Here is a 24,228-nt window from a genome sequence, read left to right as displayed (position 1 = left end):
TAAATTAAACAGTGAAGCTAAAACCCTTTCAACTAAAGTTTCAAACTAAAGTTACAATAAAGGTTTTTAGCTTGACTAAAGAATGAATGACAATCTCTCTTGAGGTGGGAAAAAAACATTTATTTTAAGTTCAGCAATCCCTTCTTCATATCAGCGTTTTTGTTCTATTAAAGTAAAATTAAAATTCACACTTCTGATTCAAAACAGCACATATTATATGATGGCATTCTTATAAAGTTATTTCCACATATCCATATACAGAAATAGAAAGATACCTGAAATGATGTTTATCTAAATTGAGTGACAATTATTTCTGGGTGGTGGGATTTTAAAATTTGTACTTTTCTGCACTGATTAAATTCTATAACAAACAATAACAATGTTATCTTTATTTTAAAATAAGACTGAATTGAAGATGACTTATGTTTAATTATCTCCTGGATATCTCAAAGGCATCTCAGATTCAAATGACCAAAACCAAACATACAACTTTTCCTCTACCAAAACACACTGCCTGCTCATGTTCCCCATCTTGATGATTGGTATGCTGGAGTGATAACCAGTTATACCGGCCCGAAACCTAACCCTGACACCTCCCCTCTGCCATACATCTGCTCCATCACTAAATATGGTCCATTTTATCTCTTAAATACTTCTTGGAATCTGTTCACTTCTCTTTATCTAAATTCCTCTTTATCTGACCTACTGTGACTAATTCTTAAAATTGGTCTACCAACATCTACCCTTACCCCTAAAAATCCTTTCTTCTTGCTTTAAGTCAGAAGTGATATTTTCAAAAAGCAAATCTGATCATGTCAACCTTAGGGCTTCAATGGCTATCCATATTCCTTTAAAATAAAGACAAAGTTCCTTATCATCACCAGCCACTTCCTACTTCCTTAGACTCACTATGAACGTACCAACTCTTCTCTGCTCTCTTCACTTCAGCCAAACTGCTTACTTTCAGTCCCTTCATGCTCCCTTTCCCCATACAGGGCTTTTGCCCATGCTGTCTTTTATGCTTGGAATCATGTTCCCTCTACTTTGCACCCAGTTAACACCTACTCATTCTTCAGATCTCTGCTCAATCATTGTTTTCTCAGGGAAGCTTTCCTTGACTTCCCTCTACTAGGTCAAATGTCCCTTACTGTACAGTATTCTATATCGCTCCTTTGTAGTCCTTATTAAGGCTGGAATTTTTCATTTATTTATACAAGTCTGTTCATGTCTAACTGTCCCACTAGACTATAAGTTCTATGAGTATAGGGAACATAACTGTTTTTGCTCATCAAACCCAGTGCCTAGCAGAGGACTTGGAACATAGTAGAGGACTTGGCACATAATCATGACAACATTTTTTATGTAAGGCTTCAGAACAGTAACATGCAAGAACATTCGATAGTGAGATGGACTCCCCACACAAGGTTATAAGCAACTGAACCGAGGCAACTTTATAAGCGTTACCTCATGTAATCCTCACAGCAATCCTGCAGGGCAGGTAGGTATTACCCCTGTCTTAAAGACATGAAAATTGAGGCACAAATCACATGTCTAAAGTCACACAACTTGTAAATTACTGAGCTAACACTGGAACCCAAGTCTGTTTAAAGACCTTCACCACCTTCATTCGTTCTCCATTTTTACTCACTCTTCCTCTAAGCATCCTCCAGTATACTGCAATAAACCAACCTCCTACTAGTCAACGAAAACTTCCATTCACACAGGACTCAGAGGATGTCTCATATTCATATCTTGAAATTTGCCTCAAAAGGATTTCAATTTTTAAAGTAGTGATACTATCTGTGTATAAACTGGTGCCAGAATAAGATAAAAATACAGAGCCTCCAAACCGATAAACTGCTTATAAGTTTGGGAAATCTAGGCTTTCGAAAATTTTTCTTCAACATTAACACTAAATGTATTTTCAGACTTTCTTTACCAAACTATATGCAATGACTATATATACACACAGATATGTGTAGACAGACACACACACACACACACACACAGATATATCTCTTTCAGTTACGAGGGTTCAGATTCTAAGTTCTGATCCACATTTTAATAGATTTATTCGTTTTGAAAAAATAATACTTACAGAAAAGTACAAAGGCCCAAATTCCACCATCTAGCCTTGTGTTAATGGCTTTTCATATTTCTATGCATATACACATATATCTAATATATACAATTATATGTAAATACTATTCTATAAAAGCCTGCATTCTCTCCATTCCAGAATGCATTGTGGACATCTTTCTACATTTCAATTGCATGTATACCTGACTAGGGCCATATGCAGTTAACTAAGCATCTTGTCCATAAACTTAAGATACCTTTCATAATATTCTCGCTTAAAAAGCTTTATAATTCTTTTTCATACAGAACAAATAAGATAATTTACTGGCTCTAAGAATACTGATGTACAACGTAACAGCTTTTTCTCAACCTCTTCTTGTACCACAGGATGGAATGAACTCACCCTCACTCAAGATTATTTCTTTTTTAATACTTGATGGCTTTTTTTTTTCAGATATAATAGTCTAAAACAAGGGTCAGCAATCGAAGACCTGCCACCTCTTTTTTTTTAAATTTTTATTTATTTTTTTAAATTTATTGGGGTGACAATTGTTAGTAAAATTACATAGATTTCAGGTGTACAATTCTGTATTACATCATCTATAAATCCCATTGTGTGTTCACCACCCAGGGTCAGTTCTCCTTCCATCACCATATATTTGATCCCCCTTACCCTCATCTCCCACCCCCCACTCCTCTTACCCTCTGGTAACCACTAAACTATTGTCTGTATCTATGAGTTTTTTGTTTGTTTGTTTGTTTGTTTGTTTTTTACTTAGACATTTATCATTTATATCCCTCACACTGTGGACCTGCCACCTCTTTTTGCAAATTGAGTTTTAATGGCACACAGCCATGCCCATTCATTTATGTACTGTCCATGTCTGCTTTTGCTCTACAATGACAGAGTTGAGCAGTTGCAACTGCATGGCTTGAAAATATTTACCAACCGGTCCCTTCCGAGAAAAAAGTGTGTTGACTTGCAGTCTAAAAGATAATTTGCTCAAAGACATAATTAATCTAGACAAGGATAAAAGTCTACATGTTGTCAAGTCACACCGCACTCTCATAGCGACTGTAACCATAGGCTGAAGTGAACCAATTTTTATGGTTTCAGTTCTCATAAATAAACAGGATGGGATATAAACAACTTACATCATATACTCTGTTCCAGTTGTCTGTCTCTTGTTTGTGTCGACTCTGTTTAAGTTGGTTTAAACTTGGCTTTATAAGAGAATTTCCTACTGTTTCCTTTGTCCAGTCGTCCACCAGTTTGTGTAAGTCGTCTGTGAACATCCCCTTTTTACTAGCTGGAGGCTGCCGGCGTGATGCTACATTACTCTCCACACACTGTACATCTATAAGGAAAAACAGAGAGACCATGAGAAGGAATTAAAATTGATAAATACTCTTCCTTGGACAACAGTGCAGTTGACAGAACTACACATGGGGTACAGAGTGACCAGATATTTCAGTTTATCTAGGGCAGTTCTGGTTTAAAGCTGTTGTCCTGGAGTAATTATTAACAGTATCCCTTTCACTCTCAAAACTGTCCTCTTGTTTGGATGGCAAATTGTATGGTCACCTAGGGTATAAGTCAAATATATCAAGTTATTATCAAATATAATAAATAGTATCTCTAAAAAATTAGTATAAACCCCAATCTTTTCATCAGTTTCCTCAGATAGATACTTAGAAGAGTTTTGAAAAACCATCACGGGGGAACATTTGAGGTCTTGCTTCCCCACATATGTTGTCCGTTTGGTTCAAATATACTCTTATAAAAAATCTTTACGGGTTTGGACGTTTCTTATGTTGGTATTTACTTGGCTTAGTCAGCAGGATTTCAAAGAAGCCCACCCCAGTGTCACCCTGTGGACTCGGACCTGGTGTTAGGTCCAAGCAAGGGCCCACTGTGCCCCAGCAGCTCTCTGCTCTGCACTGGGTATACTGGGGAGAGTCTTCTCTCAGAAGGTTCTGGGACTCCTTGCCTTAAGTACTAGGCCATGGCTTTATTTAAGCTGCTCTTAGAAAATCCTCGAGGTGGATAAGGGTTGAGATAACCCAGGTAAAGGAAAGAAAAAAATGGGTTGCTGCTTCTAATTTTGGCTTTTTAATTGGACTGCTTACAAAGAGTCTGAACAAAATCTTTGCTGGTTAAATGAGATACTGAACTGTCTTTAGTTCCGAAAGAGAAAGGACATTTCCTCAACTGGAATAGCCAAATGATGGTAGTTATTCAGATCCCCGAATCCAGACTGGCACAGATGGGTGCTGGGAGTCATCTAATGCAGTAATGCAGCCGATCCTGGAGAAGCCAGCAGGAGCCCCGAAGAGAGGGGCAGGGTGCTCTGGAATGGGTGGAGAGAGAGACAGAGAGACAGAGAGAGACAGAGAGAGGCCCAGGTCTTGGAAAGCATCACAGTTCCAGAGGTGTCCACTAAGCTTTTGCTGGCCTTTGCTGGGGTATTCTTAGGTGACTACGAATCTTTGTGGGGTTGCCTGAGGAAAAATTTTCCTCTAGGGTGTAAAGCAGTCTTATAGGGATATCCATAGCATTTGGCTCTACTGGAGACATTCACATAAAGGTTGGTTTTTTTCCTACAAATGTTTTTAAACTCTACAGATCTCAAAGAAACAATGGTCACAGAATGTTAAAAGTAGAAAGAACCTTAGAAGTCTAATCCAAACCACTTGTTTTATAATGGGGAAATGAGGCCCAGAAAAAGTAAATTGACATGACTGAGTTTTTACAGTTACCAGTGTAACTGCACATGAACTTCATTTCTTTAGCGTGCATTCTGCTCTAATCCAAGCTAGCTTTGTTTAGCCTGCTAGCACCACGACCACTTGCATTCTTTCCCCCAGGTCCCCCCACCTGTGCATATACTATATGTCCACTCCTTTTAATCACTAAGCCCTTAGGATATTAGGTTCTGGTCAGCATCAAACTCACTTAAGAATAAAGCTTCAGGTCTATCAACCACAAACAAGATACCATAACCAAACATCAAATTAGAATAAGGTTTTAGTCCAAGACAACACCTTGGCTTCAGTTATGTTTCAGCTCCGGACTCATGAAAGGAGAACGGCCCATGGACCGCATCCCTGGAAACCAGACCGAACAATGCCATAACTGACACCAGGACCTGAAGCCATGATCAATTTCTCCCTGCCTTCGCCCCAACCAGTCAGTAGAGCCCATGACCCCAATTCCCATAGCTCACCTTGGCACCAACTCCTTAAATAAACCTTTCCTTTCTTTACTGCAAACTCATGCCCGTCTTTTTGGGGGGGCGCCTAGGGTGCACGCAGGCAAGCAGATCCTTTGAGTCTGCAGTAACACCAGCAGAGCCAGGCCTGAAACTAGAAAGCCTAGACAAGGACTCATTCTCTTTTCAGTATACCACACTAACTTGCAACAACTTCAGAAAACTAGAATCTCATTTAATTTTTTTAACCAATATTTCTGTTTGTCAATGATAAAAAGAATGTGTGTCTAGACAGCAGAAACAAGGATGCAGATGGTTTGTGAGCTACATGAGGTCTGGAGCACAAGATGTCCAAATAGAAGAACGAAATCCATTGCAGGTGTCTCCATCAGTGAAGTTTCCTAATCTGAACAGCACACTGTCTTTGAATTATTTAGCATTATACAAGCTTACTAAATCATTCTCATAGAAAAGATTCCTAAAGTTCCAATTACTCTGACTGATTACAAACCAAAACTGCCAGAGTGGGTCTAAAATGAATTTTAGGAAATACAGTTGTGAAGTTGAAGCACAATAACATTCCAGGGATTTATTTAAATAAGCATGTAAAAATCTCTTGTACATTTGCTATGGTACGTTTTTTAATTGTGAAAACATACAGAATATGCAAAAGATAATGCAAGAAGCCTCCATATTAACACTTTCAAAGAACTTTTCTTTCTTTGAAACCTAATAATAGGCCTGTGAGATATATATCACATATATATATATGTATATATGAATATATATATTCGTCAACTATCACTCGGTTTTTTAGATGGGAAGACTGGGATCCAGAAGGAAATCAGCCAGGGTTACATACGGGACTAGAACCCAGGTATCCTAACTGTTAGGTCAGTGTGCTTTCCATTGTACCACGCCAAGCCATCCAATAAACTGGGAAATGGATGAGGAAATTGTTTAATAAGGAGGAACATGAAAATCTCAATGACTACTTATACACAGTCTGTGATTCTCTATGAATCCTGTACTACTGAAAACTTAAGACTCAAAGAGATTATATATTAAATGGAAACATATTAGTAAAAAATGCTTAAGAAAGAAGAGCTTGATGAATTAATTGGAACATATTCACATATACAAAGAGTTTTATAAAAATAAGGTTTCCTAATTTGGGGGCCACTATGATGCGCCAAAATGACACACCAATCTTGTTGTAACTCCTTGTTTTCTAAGACTTAAACCCGAAAGATACACAAGTCAGTCTATAATAAAAATATCATTCTTCCGGTTATCTTTCCGCACATTTATCTAATCCTATGCCATCTCCAGTGAAGGAACAAATACTGTGTTTCCCTGAAAATAAGACCTAGCCGGACCAGCAGCCTGTAATGGGTCTTTTGGAGCAAAAATTAATATAACACCCGGTCTTATTCTAATATAAGACCTGCTCTTCTATAAGACCGGATATAATATAATATAATACCGGGTCTTACATTAATTTTTGCTCCAAAAGACGCATTAGAGCTAATTGTCCGGCTAGGTCTTATTTTCGGTGAAAACACGGTATCTCATTTATTAAGCTTAAATATATAATTATGTATTAGATCAGATATATCATCTTATACCAAACTGTAGCACAGACCATCTGTGACAGTTGCCAAGTTTTTGTTTGTTTGTTTGTTTGTTTGTTTTATTAAGTATGGAAGAAAAACCTATTTCATCGAACTGTTATATTCTTTCTCCCAAATAAATCTTGCATTTTAACATTTTATGCCTTTATATCATGTATTTCTATTGACAGTACTGTTCCCACTCCACTTCATCAATTTGAATCCTGTCCATTTATTCTTCAAAGCTAAGTCAAATCCTACCTCCCGTATGAAGCAGTCTCAGACCACTATCACCCTGGATGATCTTCCATTGCCTCTTCTCAAACCACAGCAGACACAATTTCTGGTACTGGGAGGCAACTCAGTATAACCGCAAGAGCCAAGGCTTTGGAGTCAGACAGATATGGATTATCTCTCTTATGAACTGAGTTCCTAGGGAAGTTGCTTAACCTCATTAACTTTAGTCTCCTTGTTTATAAGAGACAGACACTAATTTCTACCCACCTTAGAGTTGTTTAGAGGATTGAGTTGATCTAATGAACTTATATTTCAGGATCCCCAAGACCTCTCACAGATTCATGGATTCAACAGAAGGTCTCACAGGTCTCAGCATATAGTTACATTCATGTATAAGTATATCATAGCAAAAGGTGGCACGGTAACATCGGCAAGGGAAAAAGACAAAGGAGTCTAGAGAAATTTGTGTACAGAATTCCTTATGCTCTCTTTTTATCATGAGGGGACACACTTGAGTATGCTCCTTTCTCTCAGAAACAAACAAAAAAAATGTAGCAACACATATGCAAATTTCTGGCCAGGAAAGCCCATTAGACACTCAGTGCTTTTTATTGGGGACTAGTCATGTAGTCACCTTCTACCTAGCATGTACCCAAATTCCAGACTCTAAGAAGGTAAACAGGTGTTCAGCATAGATCACGTTATTTGTACCAACAAGCTAGGCAAAGTGAACTACACTTATCAGTTAGGGAAGAGAGTGAAACCAAGTTCATCCACATCAGCCAAGAGCAAGCTTTGCAAGCAGATCTTTCTAAAAACAGCAGTTTTGTGCCTGGTATGTTAACTCTTTTCTGCACAGTTTATCACAGTACTCATAAGGTAAACTACACACCTACACTGTGGATACCATTATACTGTAATACCACATGAGTTCGTGTTTCTCACCAAATAGGTGCAATTATGGGCAGTGAGGAGTGGATGTGAATCTCTGTATGTATGTTAAGGCAGTGCTTCTTAAAATGTGTTCTTTGAAAAATGGGTTGTCTGTTAAAACTGTTTTGGGAAATGCTGTATATTATTTCTTTTCTTAGAAATCCTCAATTGGTATTAGCACATTAAAGGATTTAAGAGGTTCTACAGTGAAAAAGTTTGGTTTTTATGATTGAATCCAGCATTTCTCATTTGACCATGCAACACCTATTAACTCTTTGCTGACAGTTTATGAAATGCTGCACTACAGCCAACAAATATATCCACCAATTTAGGCCAGGGAAAATATGAAATGTCAGCAAGTTTGGAAAGAGAGATATTAGAACTAGAAATATGAAATCACCTGCTCCTGTGATAACCAATAAAGTGACAAAACCAGTAGAAGGTATGTGTAGAGAACCCTATCTTGGCAAACTTTGGCCTTGATAAATTCTTAAAAGAAAGAGAAAAATGAAGATAATTAACAAGTTAATTTAACAAAAGTACAGTAGACAGATACTAACTGCTAGAAAATTTTGGGCTTTCAGCATGACAGAGTGAGGAGATTATTGAATCCTCTCCCCCAAAAGCATTATTAAAACTGGACAAATCTCTGGTAAATAACCTTACAGTAATATGGAATTTGTACAAAGGTATACAACAAAATCAGAAGCATTTATTCATGATTACTCCTTAACTTCAGGGAAGAACTAACTGTGTAATCTGTGGTGTTTTTGTCCAGGACTGCTCTTGTCACCCCCTGCCGCAGCTCTTTCTGCCCAGAAATTCAACCAAGATAGGGAAGGCTGAGAAAACAATAAGTTTCACTGCTGCTGCCGCTGCCGCCGCCGCCGCCGCCGCCATAGGAAAGTCACTTGATTTGGAGCTTTAGAAGTAGTGACTCTATTAACCTGAGGTTAAGAGGGAGACCTGGGAGGTGAGACAGCCCTCGGGGACTTGATCAATTCTCCACATATCTCAAGTTGACTGGAAAATCATCACATACACAGTATAGACTTGAGGGCCCAAAACATATACACATCACTGGCTTACAGAGTCTGAACATGCAAAGAGGAGGCAGAAGAGATCCCAGGGGAAAATAAAAGCTGGGTCAGACTAGAATACGGCCTCAAGTTTGAATGAGCTTTCTGGCCTATACACAGATTCATCAGCAGAAAAGTGGAGGCCCTTCTGGCTTCAGGTGTTTAAGTGCAACCTCTGACTGAACACTGAACAATGCAGATATATGGGCCACTCCCAGGAAACTAGGTTTAAAAGTAAAAACTAGGATAAAAAATTAAGCAGCGATGTTAGTGGCTACACACTACAAGGAACACAGGCTTCATATATTTAGTCCATCAATAAAAGCTAAATAGAATGCATGGAGCAGCTATTTGAACATTCTGAATAGTAAACAGTAGCAGGAGACTAGGGAATAAGACAAAAATTCAAAGAACCTACCCCCAAAAAGAGTATCCCAAGGCTAAACTAGATGTGGGTACCAGGGTATGCAAAGAGAGATCTCCAGAGGAAATCCTCTACTTCTGGCATGAGAAATGGGAAAGGGAACTTCTAAAGCTCTTATAAGTACAGAACTCTGTTTTTTTCTTCTTTTCCCCATACTCTTTCCCCTGACTCCGAAGCAATCTTGTGGTGGCAGAGTCCAGAGCCACAGTGGAAGCTCCTAGAAGCCAAATTCTAAAGAAGAGGACCCCTCCTCCCTGATCAGTGGAGCTATGGTCCTATGAGGGTGAGGGCAATCACTGTTTACTGTTCTCTCTAATCTCCCAAAGGTTGGTCCTGGACATGTGCATAGTGGTAGATTAAAGAGATTAACGAAAATCCCAGATTTCTGGCTGAGGAACAGAAACAGGAGTCACTGGGACTCAGAAAGTACTAGAGATATTGCAGGGAAGGAGGAAATGAGAAGTTATTTTTGAACTCCTGGGTTTACCACTAAGCGGCACATACATGAATCTGATCCTATTCGGCATATCAAGGATCTGAGAACTGCGTTAACAGACAACTGCCCAAGAATGAGACTGACCACTGGGAGACCCACATGTGGGACAGCTCTGAAGAGAGCTACAGAGGAAATACAACTGAACTGACATTGGAACAACAAACCAGAGAAGACAGGTTGGCACTCATACGGTAAAAATAACTGAGTCAATTACTTCCTGTAATGAAAACATCAACATCTACATAGGATTTTAAAAACACACCAGAGTCTCATAACAGAGTATTCAAAATGTGCAGAATAAAATCTAGCATGACTTGGCATAAACAGAACCAGGACAATTTCAACTTATATGGGGAAAGACAATCAACAAATACTAATTCAAGGATGATGAAGATGTTGGAATCATCTGACAAACACTTTAAAACAGCTACTATAAATTGCTAGTAGTCACAAAAAATAAGTAGTCATAAAACTACTGAAACTAATGATAAAAATAAAAAGTCCCAGCAAAGACATAAATATAAAGAACATGAATGAAATTTGAGAACCAAAAAATACAAGAAAAAGCCTCCTTGGATGAACTCAATAACAGAATGGAGATGACAGAAGAAAATTCAATTTTAACAGAAATAAATAAGATTACAAAATAAACATGAATGGAAACTAAGGAAAACGTATGGGACAATAGCAAAACGTTTAAAATTTGTATCATCAGAGTCTCAGAAGGTGAATGAAAAAAAGAGTGTGATAAGAAAAAAATATTTGAAGAAATACTGGCTGAAAACTTCCTGAATTTGGCAAAGGACATAAACCTACATATTCAAGAAGCTCAGTGGAATCCAAAACAGGAATACACACAAAGAAAGCAGTGCCTATATTGTAATAATTGCTTAAAATTAAAGAGAAGAAAAAAATTTTGAAAGCAACCAGAGTAAAACAATGCATTTCATATAGGAAAACAATGATTTAAATATCTGTGGATTTTTCGTCACAAACCATTGAAGACAGAAGGAAGTGGCACAGTATTTTTGAAACACTAAAAGATATCTGTGAACTCAGAAATCTATATTAAGCAAAAATATTCTTTAGTAGTGAAGGTGAAAAAAGACATTCTCAGATGAAAAAGGTACGAAAATTTGTCAACAGCAGTCCTGTTCTGAAAGAATAACTGAATGAAGACCTTCAAACAGAGGGAAATTATGCCAGTGGGAAACATGAAAGAGCAGGAATGAAGAACACAAACAGAAATAATAATAGATATCTAGGTAAATGTATTCTTTTGAGTTCTGAAACTGAAGCAAAAATGAAAATTATAACACGGTGTGATGGAGTTTTCCATATATGTATATGTAATACATAAGACAAGTATAAAGAAGAAACCTAAATGGATGTAAAGTATCCGCATTCCTACTGAAATGGTAAAAGACTGATTTTTCAGTAGACTGAAAAAATATGTATATTATAATCCTTAGAACAACCATTAAAAATATACAAGGAAATATAGAAAAAACATAATAGATGAATTAAAATGGAATACTAATATATATTTAAAAACCAAACGAAGGTAGGAAAGGATAAAAAATGGAATAAAAAAAGAACAATTATGCTAAGCGAAATAAGTCACACAGAAAAAGTCGAGAACTATATGATTTCACTGATATGTGGAATATAAAACTGAAAAGAACAAAAGAAGAAGACAAACAAACAAAAACTCATAGACACAGACAATAGTTTAGTGGTTAATAGAGGGTAAGGGGGATGGGGGGTGGGAGATGAAAGTAAACAGGGTCAAATATATGGTGATACTGACACTGGGTGGTGAATACACAATGCAATATACAGATGATGTATTACAGAATTGTACACCTGATACCTATGTAACTTTACCAATCACTGTCACCCCAATAAACTTTAATTAAAAACCAACCAGAACAAACAGAAGACAGATTTAAAATATGGTAGACCAAAATACAAACATATCAATCATTACATTAAATGTAAAAAGAATTGAAAGAGAGAGATTGCCAGAATGGGTATATTTTTAAACATGATCATAAGCTGTCTCACTTCAAATATAATTATATAGGCAGGTTAAAAAGAAAAAGATGAAAAAGATACACCAAGCAAACACTAACAAAAGGAAAGGTGACATGAGTATTTAATACCAGATAAAGTAGACATCAAAGCAAAAAAAAAATTAGAATAAAGATGGACACTAAATGATAAAAGGGTCAATTCACCAAAAATACACAACAATGTTAAATTTATGTACAACTAACAAAATAGCATGAAATACGTCAGGCAAAAATTGACAGAACTGAAAGAAGAAATGAACATATCTACAATATTCTCTCAGTAAACACAAGTAGTAGACAGCACTCAAACAAGGATACAGAATAACTGAACAATACCATTCAAACATCTGTATCTAACTTAGATTTATAGAACAAGCAAAAACAGGGCATACGTAATTTTGAAATGCACATGAAATATTCATGAAAATAGACCACATTCTGGCTCATAAAACCAACCTTAACAACTTGAGAGGAATCAAAACCATTAAAAATACATTCCCTGGGGCGGCTGAATGGCTCAGTTGGTTAGAGCGCGACCTCAGAACAACAGGGTTGCCGGTTCAATTCCCACATGTGCCAGTGAGCTGTGCCCTCCACAACCAGATTGACGACAACGAGCTGCCACTGAGCTTCTGGAGGGGAGGCCAGATGGCTCAGTTGGTTAGAGCGCAAGCTCTGAACAACAAGGTTGCCGGTTAAATTCCCACATGGGATGGTGGGCTGCGCCCCCTGCAACTAAAGATTGAAAATGGTGACTGGACTTGGAGCTGAGCTGCGCCCTCCACAACTAGATTGAAAGACAACTTGTTGGAGCTGATGGGCCCTGGAGAAACACACTGTCCCCCAATATTCCACCCCAAAATTAAATATATACATATATACATATACATATACATATATATATATATATTCTCTGATCATAATGAAATTGAAGTACAAATTAGTAACAAAGAGACAACAAGAAAAACCTCATAAAACTTGGATATTCAACAACACACAACCAAGTGAACCATGGAACAAAGAAAAAGTCTCATAGGAAATAAGAAAAAATTTCATCCCAGACAAGAAAAGGCTAAAAGAATTCATGACCATAAAACCAGTATTATAAGAAATGTTAAAGAGACATCTTTAAGAAGGTAAAAAATATGAATAAAATAGCAATAACTACACACCTATCAGTAATTAAATGTAAATGGATTAAATCCTGCAATAAAAGACATAGTGTGGCAGAATGGATAAAAAAACAAGACGCATACATATGCTGCCTACAAGAGACCCACTTCAGATTGAAAACCACCCACAGATTTAAAGTAAAGGGAAAAGAAACTTCTTGCAAAAGGAAATGAAAAAGAAAAGCTGGGATAGCAACACTTACATCAGACAAAATAGACTTTAAAACAAAGGCTATAACAAGAGACAAAGAAGGACACTGCATAATGATAAAGGGATCAATCCAAGATGATATAGCCCTTGTAAACATTTATGTACCCACCATAGGAGTACCTAAATTTATAAAGCAAATATTGACAAGCATAAAGGGTGACACTGACAGAAATAAAGAAATTATAGGAGATTTTAACACCCCAATGACATCAATGGATAGATCCTCCAGACAGAAAATCAATAATCAATAAAGGAACAGCGGCCTTAAAAACACACACTAGGGCTGGCTAGTGGCTTAGGAGGTTGGAGCACTGTGCTCCCAGCCCAGGTGGCTGGTTCGATTCCCATATGGGCCAGTAAGCTGCGCCCTCTACAGCTAAGATTGTGAACAATGGCTCTCCCTGGAGGTGGGTGCCATGAGCAGCTGGAAGTTGGCGTGAGCTGCGGGGGGCTGCTGTGTGCTGCCAAGAGCAGCTGGCAGCCAGGAGAGCTGCCATGAGCTGTTGTGAGCTACGCAACCTGCAACTAAAGATTGAAAATGGTGACTGGACCAACGACCGGCAACCAACTACCTCAGCCATGGGGAGTGCAAGGCTCATAATACCAGCATGGGCCAGGGAGCTGTGTCCTACACAACTAGACTGAAAAACAACAGCTTCAACCGGAGTGTGGAGGGTGGGGAGGCAGAAGAAGGGGGGGGGGAATCACACACTAGTCCAGATGGTAATTTGGATATTTTTAGAGCATTTCACCCCAAAGGAGCAGAATATACATTCTTTTCAAGCGCACACGGAACATTTTCAAAGATAGACTACATGTTTAGCCACAAAACAAGTTTATGTAAATTTAAAAAGACTGAAATCATAACAAGCATCTTCTCTGACCACAATGGTATATAACTAGAAATCAATTACAAGAAGAAAACTGAAAAACATACACACATGGAGACTAAATAAAATGCTACTAAACAATGAATGGGTTAACAGTGATATCAAGGAAGAAATCAAATGATTCTTTGAGACAACTAAAATGAAGACATAAGGTCCCAAGATCTTGGGACACAACGAAAACAGTCCTAAGAAGAAAATTCACAACAATACAGGCCTACCTCAAGAAACAAGAAAAACCTCAAATAAACAATGTAATGTTGCACTTAAAGGACCTAGAAAACGAACAGCAAACAAAGCCCAAAGTGCATAGAAGGAAGGAAATAACAAAGAGCAGAAATAAACAAAATAGAGTCTAAAAGAACAGTATAAACGATCAATGAAACCAAGAGCTGGTTCTTTAAAAAGATAAACAAAACTAATAAACCTTTAACCAGACTCAATAAAAAAACAGAGGACCCAAATAAATAAAATCAGAAATGCAAGAGAAGTGACAACTGACACAACAGAAATACAAAGGATTGTAAGAAAATACAAAGAACTCATACACTCAACACCAAAAAGCAAACAATCCAATTAAAAAATGGGTGGAGGACATGAACAGACACTTCTTCCAAGAAGACAAACAAACGGCCAACAGATACATCAAAAAATGCTCAACTTCACTAGCTATTAGGGAAATGAAAATCAAAACCACAACGAGATATCACCTTACCTGGTAAAATGCCTTATCATCAACAAGACAAGTAATAGCAAGTGTTAGAGAGGCTGTGGAGAAAAAGGAATCCTCATACACTGCTGGTAGGAATGTAAACTGGTGCACCCAACTAAGGAAACAGTATGGAGGATCCTCAAAAAATAAAGAGTAGAATTACCATACAACCCAGCAATCCCTCTCCTGGGTATCCACCCAAAAAATCTGAAAACATTTATCTGTAAAGATACATGTACCCCCATGTTCACTGCAGCATTATTCACAGTGGCCAGACATGGAAACAACCAAGGTGTCCTTCGATAGATGATTGGATAAAGAACATGTGGTATATATACACAATGGAATATTATTTTGCCATAAGAAAAGATGAAATACTGCCATTTGCGACAACATGGATGGACCTTGAGATTATTATGCTAAGTGAAATAACTCAGACAGAAAGCATCAAGAATCATATCACTTCACTCATATGTGGGATATAAAACTGAAAGCAACAAATGAACAAGACAAACAAGCAAAAACTCATAGACACAGACAACACTTTAGTGGTTACCAGATGGTAAAGGGGGACGGGGGGTGGTAGAAGAAAGTAAAGGGGGTTAAATATATGGTGATGAAGGGGGAACGGACTCTGGGTGGTGAACACACAATGCAATATATAGATGATGTATTATAGAACTATACACTTGAAACCTATGTAATTTTACTAACCAATGGTACCACAACAAATTTAATAAAATTTTAAAAATAAATAAGGAAAATATATTATGAATAATTATATGCCAAGAAATTGGAGAATCTGGAAGAAATGGATAAATGCCTAGAAACAGACAATCATCCTAAGGCTGAATCTGGAAGAAACAGAAAAATCTGAATAGACCATTCACTACTAACAAAATCAAATCAGTAATCAAAAAACTCCCAGCAAACAAAAGTCCTTCACCAGATGGCTTCAGAGGTGAATTTTATCAAACATTCAAAAAATAATTAACACCTGTCCTTCTCAAACTATTCAAAAAAATTAAAGAGGGGAGGGAAGGCACCCAAGCTCATTTTACAAGGCCAGTCAGTAATATTACTTCTGGGTAATTTATCCAAGTGAACTAAATATGTATTTTCACCCCAAAAGCTGTAGATGAATATTTACAGCATCTTTTTTGTAAAACTCTGGACACAATCCAAATGTCCTTCAACAGGTGAATGGATACTGTGGCACATCCATGCCATGGCATATTACTCAGCAATAAAAAGGAAGAAGCTATTATGACACAAAATAACTTTAAGAATCTGGATACGATGTTGTGAGTAAAAAAAGCCAGTCTCAAAAGGCATGATTTTCCCATGAGATCCCATGCCTCTGCCTATGGTGGTTTAGAAAGAAGTGGTGTAGTATAAATCCTTGACATTAAGCTTTTGATTGTGGCGTCATCCATTTCGAAGACATCCATCTCATATAAACACAAGGCCAGCTACATAACTAGACGAAGAGCCAGGCTACCCCACCCATGAAGTTCCTTTTTTAGAAAGCCCTGGCTGACCTAGATAACTGATCATTTAACCCTAGGCACCTCCCCCTTGACCCCAATAAAAGCAGAACCCAAGGTCTGCTCTCTCACCTTTACCCATGACCTCTCACTGTGTGGCCCTAGGCATGCTGTGTATCCTCCAGAACCTGCGAATAATAAAACTTGTTTTTCAAATTTCCCTGATTGTTGTTGCTGAGGTGTGTCTTACAATCATAATAAGAACCAACCACAAGAGGTTGATCCACCTGCTCCGGTCACGGAAAATGCCTGTGGGGTCTCCCCACAAGTAGTATGAGCCCAGGTGAGTGCCCCTAAGCATTCGCAGTTCCTAGCGTCACTATTGATAGGCTGAAACACAAAACAGGTGGATACCTGACTGTAGAAGAGCCTCATAAAAGTCCAAGCAATGGCCCCTGACCCATTTCTTGGCATGAGAAAGACGAGCAGGGTCAAATTTTCTACCTCTGGAATCTGATAAAGGCAAGGTAAGCAGTGATTCAGAAGTGAAAGAATGCTGTGCGATCACAGCAAGCCAAAGCCACCTGAAAGTCAAAGGTCTGGAGAACAGAAACTACCGTGTTTTCCCGAAAATAAGATGTAGCTGGACAATCAGCTCTAATGCATCTTTTGAAGCAAAAATTAATATAAGACCCAGTCTTATATTTTAGTAAAATAAGACTGGGTCTTTAATATAATATAATATAAGATAATATAATATAATATAACATAAGTACAATATCGGGTCTTATATTAATTTTTGCTCCAAAAGACAGATTAGAGTTGATTGTCCGGCTAGGTCTTATTTTCAGGGAAACAGGGTAACTGTAGAGCATTAGACTAAAGAGCCACATGCTTCTACAACTAAACCTCCAAAGCTGCCTTCGACCCAAGTCTATCCTTCAGTGCTATGTTTATTAGGATCATCAAAGTAGACTTCCTGTTCGTGAGTTCTGCCTTCATTTTCTATTGTTGCTATAACTGATACCACAGATTAGTGGCTTAAAACAACACAGATTTATTATCTTGTAGTTCTGTAGGCAAGAAGTCCGACATGGGTCTCACCAGGCTATAATCAAGGTGTTGGCAGGACTGCATTGTCGTTCTCGGGGATGTCGGGAGGAGATCTGTTCCCCAGCCTTTTCCAGCTCCTAAGGGCTGCCTGCATTCCTTGGTTGGTGGCCCTCTTCCTCCATCTTCAAAGCTTAATTCCAACTACAATCTCAATTCCCCTTTGCTACATAACTAAACACAGTCACAGGTTCCAGGGATTTACACACGGACATCTTTGGGGTGGGCATTATTCTGCCTAGCATAAATTCTACTGACATCTCACATATATCCTTACAGTTCACTCTCAACCCCTACCTTGACTATGCACATGTAACCAAGGAAGTCTTACCTGATTAACAAATTCTTCAGTATTACTTAAGTAGATACTAATCCTCTTTTTTTTCAAAATCAGAAAGTACATTTTTTAAATTTCTCATAAATAATAAACGGAGATCTCTTATGTCAAATAGAACATGACTATATTTTAAAGATTATCTTTGTTAGCAACAAACTCTAAATGTGAGACCAGCAGTTCCCATTGCCTGCTAACATTTCAAAAACTATTTTGGGGATTGAAGTTGGGCCTTCAGGTGTTTGTTTTCCAAATGAAAACAAAAAACACACTCATCTGCTATCCAAACTCTCATCTGTCCTCAACAATAGTTCACAAAAAACATTTAACGCAAAAAAGGGTAGAAAAGAATCTCAAAATAATGTGCACATCTTTAAATCATCTTAGCTTAATAAAAAATATATTATCATTGTTTTTCTAATTTTGCTGATCTTTGATTAGTTTTTTTTTTTTAAATCACTTTTAAGATTGATTTACCTGTAGCAGCTGTGCCACTGTCCACATGTGTCAAGGACTGAGGGCGGCTGCGAAGTTTGCTTTTGAAAGATCTTGGTCTACGTGGTGATGCAGGTGGCAGGGGAGTCTCTGATGATTTGCTTTTGCTATCTTTAATTGCCCGAAGGCGTTCATAGAGCTCCTGCAGCTCCTTATTCTGCTGGGTTTGAAGATTTACCACCTCCTGAATGTGTCTGAATGAAAATCATGCAGAAAGCATTTTAATTGTACTGGCACCGAAGAGATGAGCCAACCAAGAAACTCTACACCAATACAAGTAAAGTTTATTTCACAAGGAATTTAGATTAAGAATGTGGAAACACAGAATATTTTCACAATTTAATAAGGAGAAATGCCTTCTTAAGCATAACATTAAACTAACCAGACATAAAGAGAAAGGTCAACAAATTGACAAGAACAAATTTCTAAAACTTCAATATAGTGAAAGACAACACAACAAAATTTAAAGTTACATAATATTGATAATATTAACCTTTTCTTTATTATATACTGCACGTATAAATGGGAAGAAAGTATTTGCATTATATAGTAAAAGGTTAATATTTAGAAAATATAAATAGCTCCTTAAAAATCAATAAGATAAAAAAGAAATTTATAGAAAAGAGAAAGCATATGAAAAGGCAACTCCAAAGAAGAAATACAAATAGCCAATAAATATGAGATGATGCACAACCTCACTATTAATTAGGAGAATACAATTTAAAAATTTTTTAATTCATCTGATTGGAATAAACTAAAAGGATCAATAATATCCAGTTGAACGTTGTTCAGAAGTGGGAAAAGAAGCATTTCCATAGATTTTTGTTTGGTATGTAAAATGGTAGAGGTACATTAGATGACAAAATAGCAATGTCTATCAATTTAAAATGTATATATCTTTTAACCTAGCAATTCCATTTTTAGGTATCGATCCTACAAAAATACTTGCATAAATATGTAAAATTATTAAGCTGTTCACTTCAACATTCTTTACATAAACAAAACATGGCATAAAACTGAAATGTCCATTAAGGAAGGATTAAATAAGTTTTAAATGGCTACATGCTATTCCAGTGTATGGAATGGATTATTGGTGCAAATACGAATACATATAGGCAATAAGGTTAAGTCAAAAAATTGTAGAATAACATGTATACCATGATCTTAATTTTATAAAAAGCAAAAACTATGTATTTGTAAATGCATAGAAAAATGATAAAATATATATATACATATATATATATATCCTCCAAACAGTTCACAGTGGTTGCCTCTGAGAAATTAGATTAGGGCATGAGAAATAGGAGATTGGTTTTTTTGTGTGTTTTACTGTTGTGATATGATTTATAATAAAATATATATATTTAGTCTTTGTCCCTGTTCTTGGATCATAGCTCCTAAAACCCTTGCAATTTCGTTAAGTGATAAGAGCAATGGGAAAATCTTATTAACATTTGGTCTCTTGTCCTCAAAGAGCTCCCGTTCCTGAAATAGCTCCAGAGTGATAAAGGTGAAAGGAGTATCTTGTTATTCATGGCAAGCCCCTTTGAATCACATCTCATTTTAGGTTAATGAAGTGACTTCTGGAAAGTCCCTAAGGATGGGGGGCTGGTTGCCAGGGAAGCCAACCACATGATTACAGGGGGAGAATTTTCAGCCCCTCTGCCCCCCACTCTGGGGAAGGGAGAGGCTAGAGATTGAATTAATCACCAATGGCCAGTGATTTACCTACCTACCATGAGGAAAATTCCATAACAATTCCTGAATTACAGGATTTGGAGAGCGTCCAGCTTGGTGAATACGTGAAGGTGCTGGGAGAGCGACACTCCCAAGAGGGCATGGAAGCTCCATGCTCTTTCCCCTGTAACTTGCCACCTGGCTATTCTTGAGTTGCATCCCTTTATAATAAACCAATAATCTTGTAAGTAAACTGTTTTCCCGAGTTCTATAAACCACTCTAGCAAATTAAGCAAAGCTGATGAAGTGTTCGAGGAAACCTCCAATTTATAAAAGGCTCGTCAGAAGCATAGGTAATACCACCTGCTCCTGTGGTGGGCATGGGGGGGCGGTGTTGTGGGGCTGAGCTCTTAACCTGTGAGATCTCCTGCTATCTTTGTAGTTTTCAATCATAAAAAGTTTTCAATCATTTAAATGTCACCAGTCCTAAATTAGCTAACAATCAGACACTTAGTTCTATAAAACCCAAGGCTACTAGATTGGCAACAAAAGAGAAACAATTCTTACTTTTCTCGTAATTTTTGAAGCTCCACCTTTAAGTCCTCATCCTCTATTTCTGACTCATCATCACTGCTCATTGGGGAAGATGGAGAATAGAAGAGTGAGCTCTGTGTTTGAGCATAGGCTTTTTCTTCACAGAGTGGTAAGCACTGATCACTCTCTGGATGAGTCTTTGCCACTGACTTCCCTCTGCCAGCAAGAGTGGCTGAAAATTCACCATCAGAGCTAGGCTGTTTCCCTACAGTAAGTCTCTCTCTCTCTTTACGCAACAGTTTAGATCCAGACTGCATGCTACTTCCCGTGGCTGAAATTTCTTCCAGTTGCTTTTTTGGGGTCATAGAAGATGTATCAGTCTTACAAGCTGTGCTGAAAGATGAGAAGTTGTCATCTTGCTTGGGAATTCTTTTATCTTCCTTAACGGATTCATGAGCAGATTCATGAGCAGCTCGTAACTTCTGAGGAGAAAATAAAGTTTGTGGATTGTGCGTGGCAGGTTCCATTTCTACCAACTGAGCCTTTGTTGTTTCAGTAAAGGCTAGAGCTTCTTCACTAGAATGGCTTGTCATTTCATTGAATGCTGGTATGTGCTCTTTTCCAAAAGATGTCACTTTCACTGACTGCTCCTGAGGAACTGTAATCACCTGAGATACAAAAAGGCAAAAAGTGGCTGGCTCTGCCTAACCAAAGAGTAAACCCACAAAGAAATTCATTATCAATATAGGGCACAGACAAGTGGATGGTCTGCTTCTCATGCACACATATCAATAACACCAAAACTTAAAAATCCCGGCTATATACCTCACGTTCAAAGTCTTTCACATGGTCCCCTTGGGTAAAGAAAGTTGGATTTGTATTGCTCAAACAAAAGACCACAACTTAAAAAAAATCCCATAATTAACATTGCCGAGATTATAAAAGATTTATAAAAAAGATGACCCAACCGCCCACCATAAAATGATGACTCATTTCTGTGCTCTCTTCCAGCTACTAAAATTCCCATTTCTGCAGATTCATCTTTACTAGATAGCTTCAAAAGGTGAGGAAATGCATATAATGGGAACAAGTTAAATATGACAATGATCTAGTTTAAAGTAAGTGTCATCTACAGACCAAGGTCCTTAATGCTATTACCTGTTATAATGCCCTTGTAGGTAAGGATTCAACCAAAGACACAAACCTGAAACCGACCCCGCTGAAATGATCCAGGCATCGCTTTACATCTACTCAAAGCCCTAGTATCAGCTGTGGACTCTTCTGTCATAGGAATGGGATCTGGAGTAACTGCTGATCTCTTATCTTCTGTTTCCACTGCACGTTTTGCCAAATTGTAAGCAGAAAAGAGAAAATTATTTAAGACTTAATTTGTTTACATTACCAAAAATGAAGAAAAGTAGAAAAAGCTTAACTCCTGCTAGACAATTAAAAAGTGTTAATGTAATAAGCAACGTTGTAAAGTCCCTAACTCTAAATCAGACATTGCAAGACTTATCCCAAGACTTAGTATCTATATGAAATGAAGAACTGCACAATCAAATTAGTTACAAAAGGAAAAATAAAATGGCAATGATATTAATGGGATATGTCACATACATGGGCTACGTGGAAAAAGTGGCAAGATTCGCGTATGAACAACAACAAAAATCCAAAAGCAAAACAAGTAAATGAAAAGTGATGTTACCTAGGCTATGTCCCTGACTGTAAGCACACTACCTTGACAGACTTTTGATCTCTTGAAAAAGCTGGTTGACTGCCGTAGCCTGTATGCCCAGCTTTTAAATTTGCGAGTCCAGGATTTCTTGCTAATAGGATTTTTGAGACTAGGACAAGTAAAGCTTAGGCCAAAATATCCACCTCCTGTCTGCAGACGAATGGCTCCACCACTTGACACAGCAGCAGGATAAGCCTCTGGATCCCCTGGAAGTGAAGTATCTGGAGACATCTCCTAATGGAGACAAGAAGAGAAAAATCAAAATGGTAATAATTTAGATAAGGTGGAGCAGTTGTTCAAACCTTTGAGGTTTCTAGTATGGACTAATCAGAAATCAAAAATAGAATGCTATGTATACTTGCATTAATAGTGCCGTATCAGACTGAACTTGGAATATTCAAATTACAGGAATTAAGCCTTCCCCTTTCTTTAAAAACATTATTTAGACTTCAGACAAATGAGAAGAATATTAATCTTCTACCTTAGAATATTTTTCCTCAAAGCAACTTTGGAAGCGGAAAATTAAAATTATTTCCTTCATATGTACCCATTTACTAAAAAGGTAACTGAAACCCTATACTCTTAAAATGAAAATTTTTATTAATGCTTGTGTTATTTAAGAGTTAGTGAAAGATGCCTGACATAAATGGTAACATAGAAAAACAAGATAACTAGGCATTTAGATTTACAGAGAAATATTACCAAATCCAGTTTCTTTCTTTATGTAAGTACACAGGAATTTACAATGGACCTTAAAATTATTTCAAATCAGGCTCTAAAAACTGTTAACATCAGGCCATGGCTGACTATAAAATCACTCTCCCCTCTTCTTGTCCTCCCATTGCTTCCCTAAAAAACCCAGAACTATTATATTCCAAATGAGTACTCTAAAAACAAACTCCCTATAATAATACACAAAATTAATATATACAATCACAAATACATTGGGAAACATGAGAATGGTCACCAGAAATCTAGAAAATTAAGAGTATTTAAAAGCTGAAAGAATGGGATTTAGCATATGTCTAAAAGAAGAGCGCCTAAGCAGCACTAAGCATACCACAGTCTTGGGTAAGAATTATTAAGGCTTAGGGCAGGTCAGCAGTTACTGAAAATAAAATCCTGAACAATCAGTTTTTATTTTCCAAAGTCCCATTTTTATAATAGTAATACTACTACTTTCATGAAGAGAAAAAAGACTGTCAATAATATTATGATTTAGAAAATGTTACATTGGTCCCACTGAAATTACAGAAAAGATTTTTAATAAGTAATAACTGGATCAACATAGTAAATTAAATACAAGTTGTAGCCTCCTTTACCAATCCAAATCCATAGACATGACAGGAAAAACAGATGTAGACATATGCATATATAATTAAAGGAGGAAAAAGCGGCCCATGACATACGCAGGAACTATTTCAAAATGCTGCAAATTCAAGCGTCAGATAGAGGCAGGAGGAGAGAACCCTGGGCAACCAAAGGATGAGTGGTTGGCTAGAACTCTTACAAAGCGCTACAAGATCTGTCTTCTATATGCCTCTTCATAACCCCATTAACACCCTCCTATTACTGGCCTTCTTTTGGTTCATTGAACAGCTCTCCACCTGTGAATGTCACCATCAAATACAAGTTTCTCCTTGACCACCCTATATTAAGTAATCCCGTAGCTTTTCTATCATAGCTCTTTACTTATTTGTTTAGAGTCTATCTTCCCCCACTAAAA

The 24,228-nt window shown here is 37.4% G+C and overlaps 1 protein-coding gene across 1 annotated transcript in view; it reads right to left on the bottom strand.

Moving 5' to 3' along the window:
* WNK3 (WNK lysine deficient protein kinase 3) overlaps positions 1-24,228 on the bottom strand; it is a 148,590-nt gene that overhangs the window by 2,883 nt on the left and 121,479 nt on the right. The window contains exons 18-22 of the mRNA XM_033118064.1: positions 22,646-22,736; positions 21,972-22,102; positions 20,801-21,435; positions 18,539-18,750; positions 3,235-3,437 (exon numbers count right to left, since the gene is read on the bottom strand). Of these exons, the coding sequence (XP_032973955.1) occupies positions 3,235-3,437; positions 18,539-18,750; positions 20,801-21,435; positions 21,972-22,102; positions 22,646-22,736 (1,272 nt within the window). The remainder of the gene's footprint in view (positions 1-3,234; positions 3,438-18,538; positions 18,751-20,800; positions 21,436-21,971; positions 22,103-22,645; positions 22,737-24,228) is intronic.

This window comes from Rhinolophus ferrumequinum, chromosome X (genome assembly GCF_004115265.2).
Source record: "Rhinolophus ferrumequinum isolate MPI-CBG mRhiFer1 chromosome X, mRhiFer1_v1.p, whole genome shotgun sequence".
Lineage (NCBI taxonomy): Eukaryota > Metazoa > Chordata > Mammalia > Chiroptera > Rhinolophidae > Rhinolophus > Rhinolophus ferrumequinum.
This window is presented reverse-complemented; position numbering and strand designations above follow the sequence as displayed.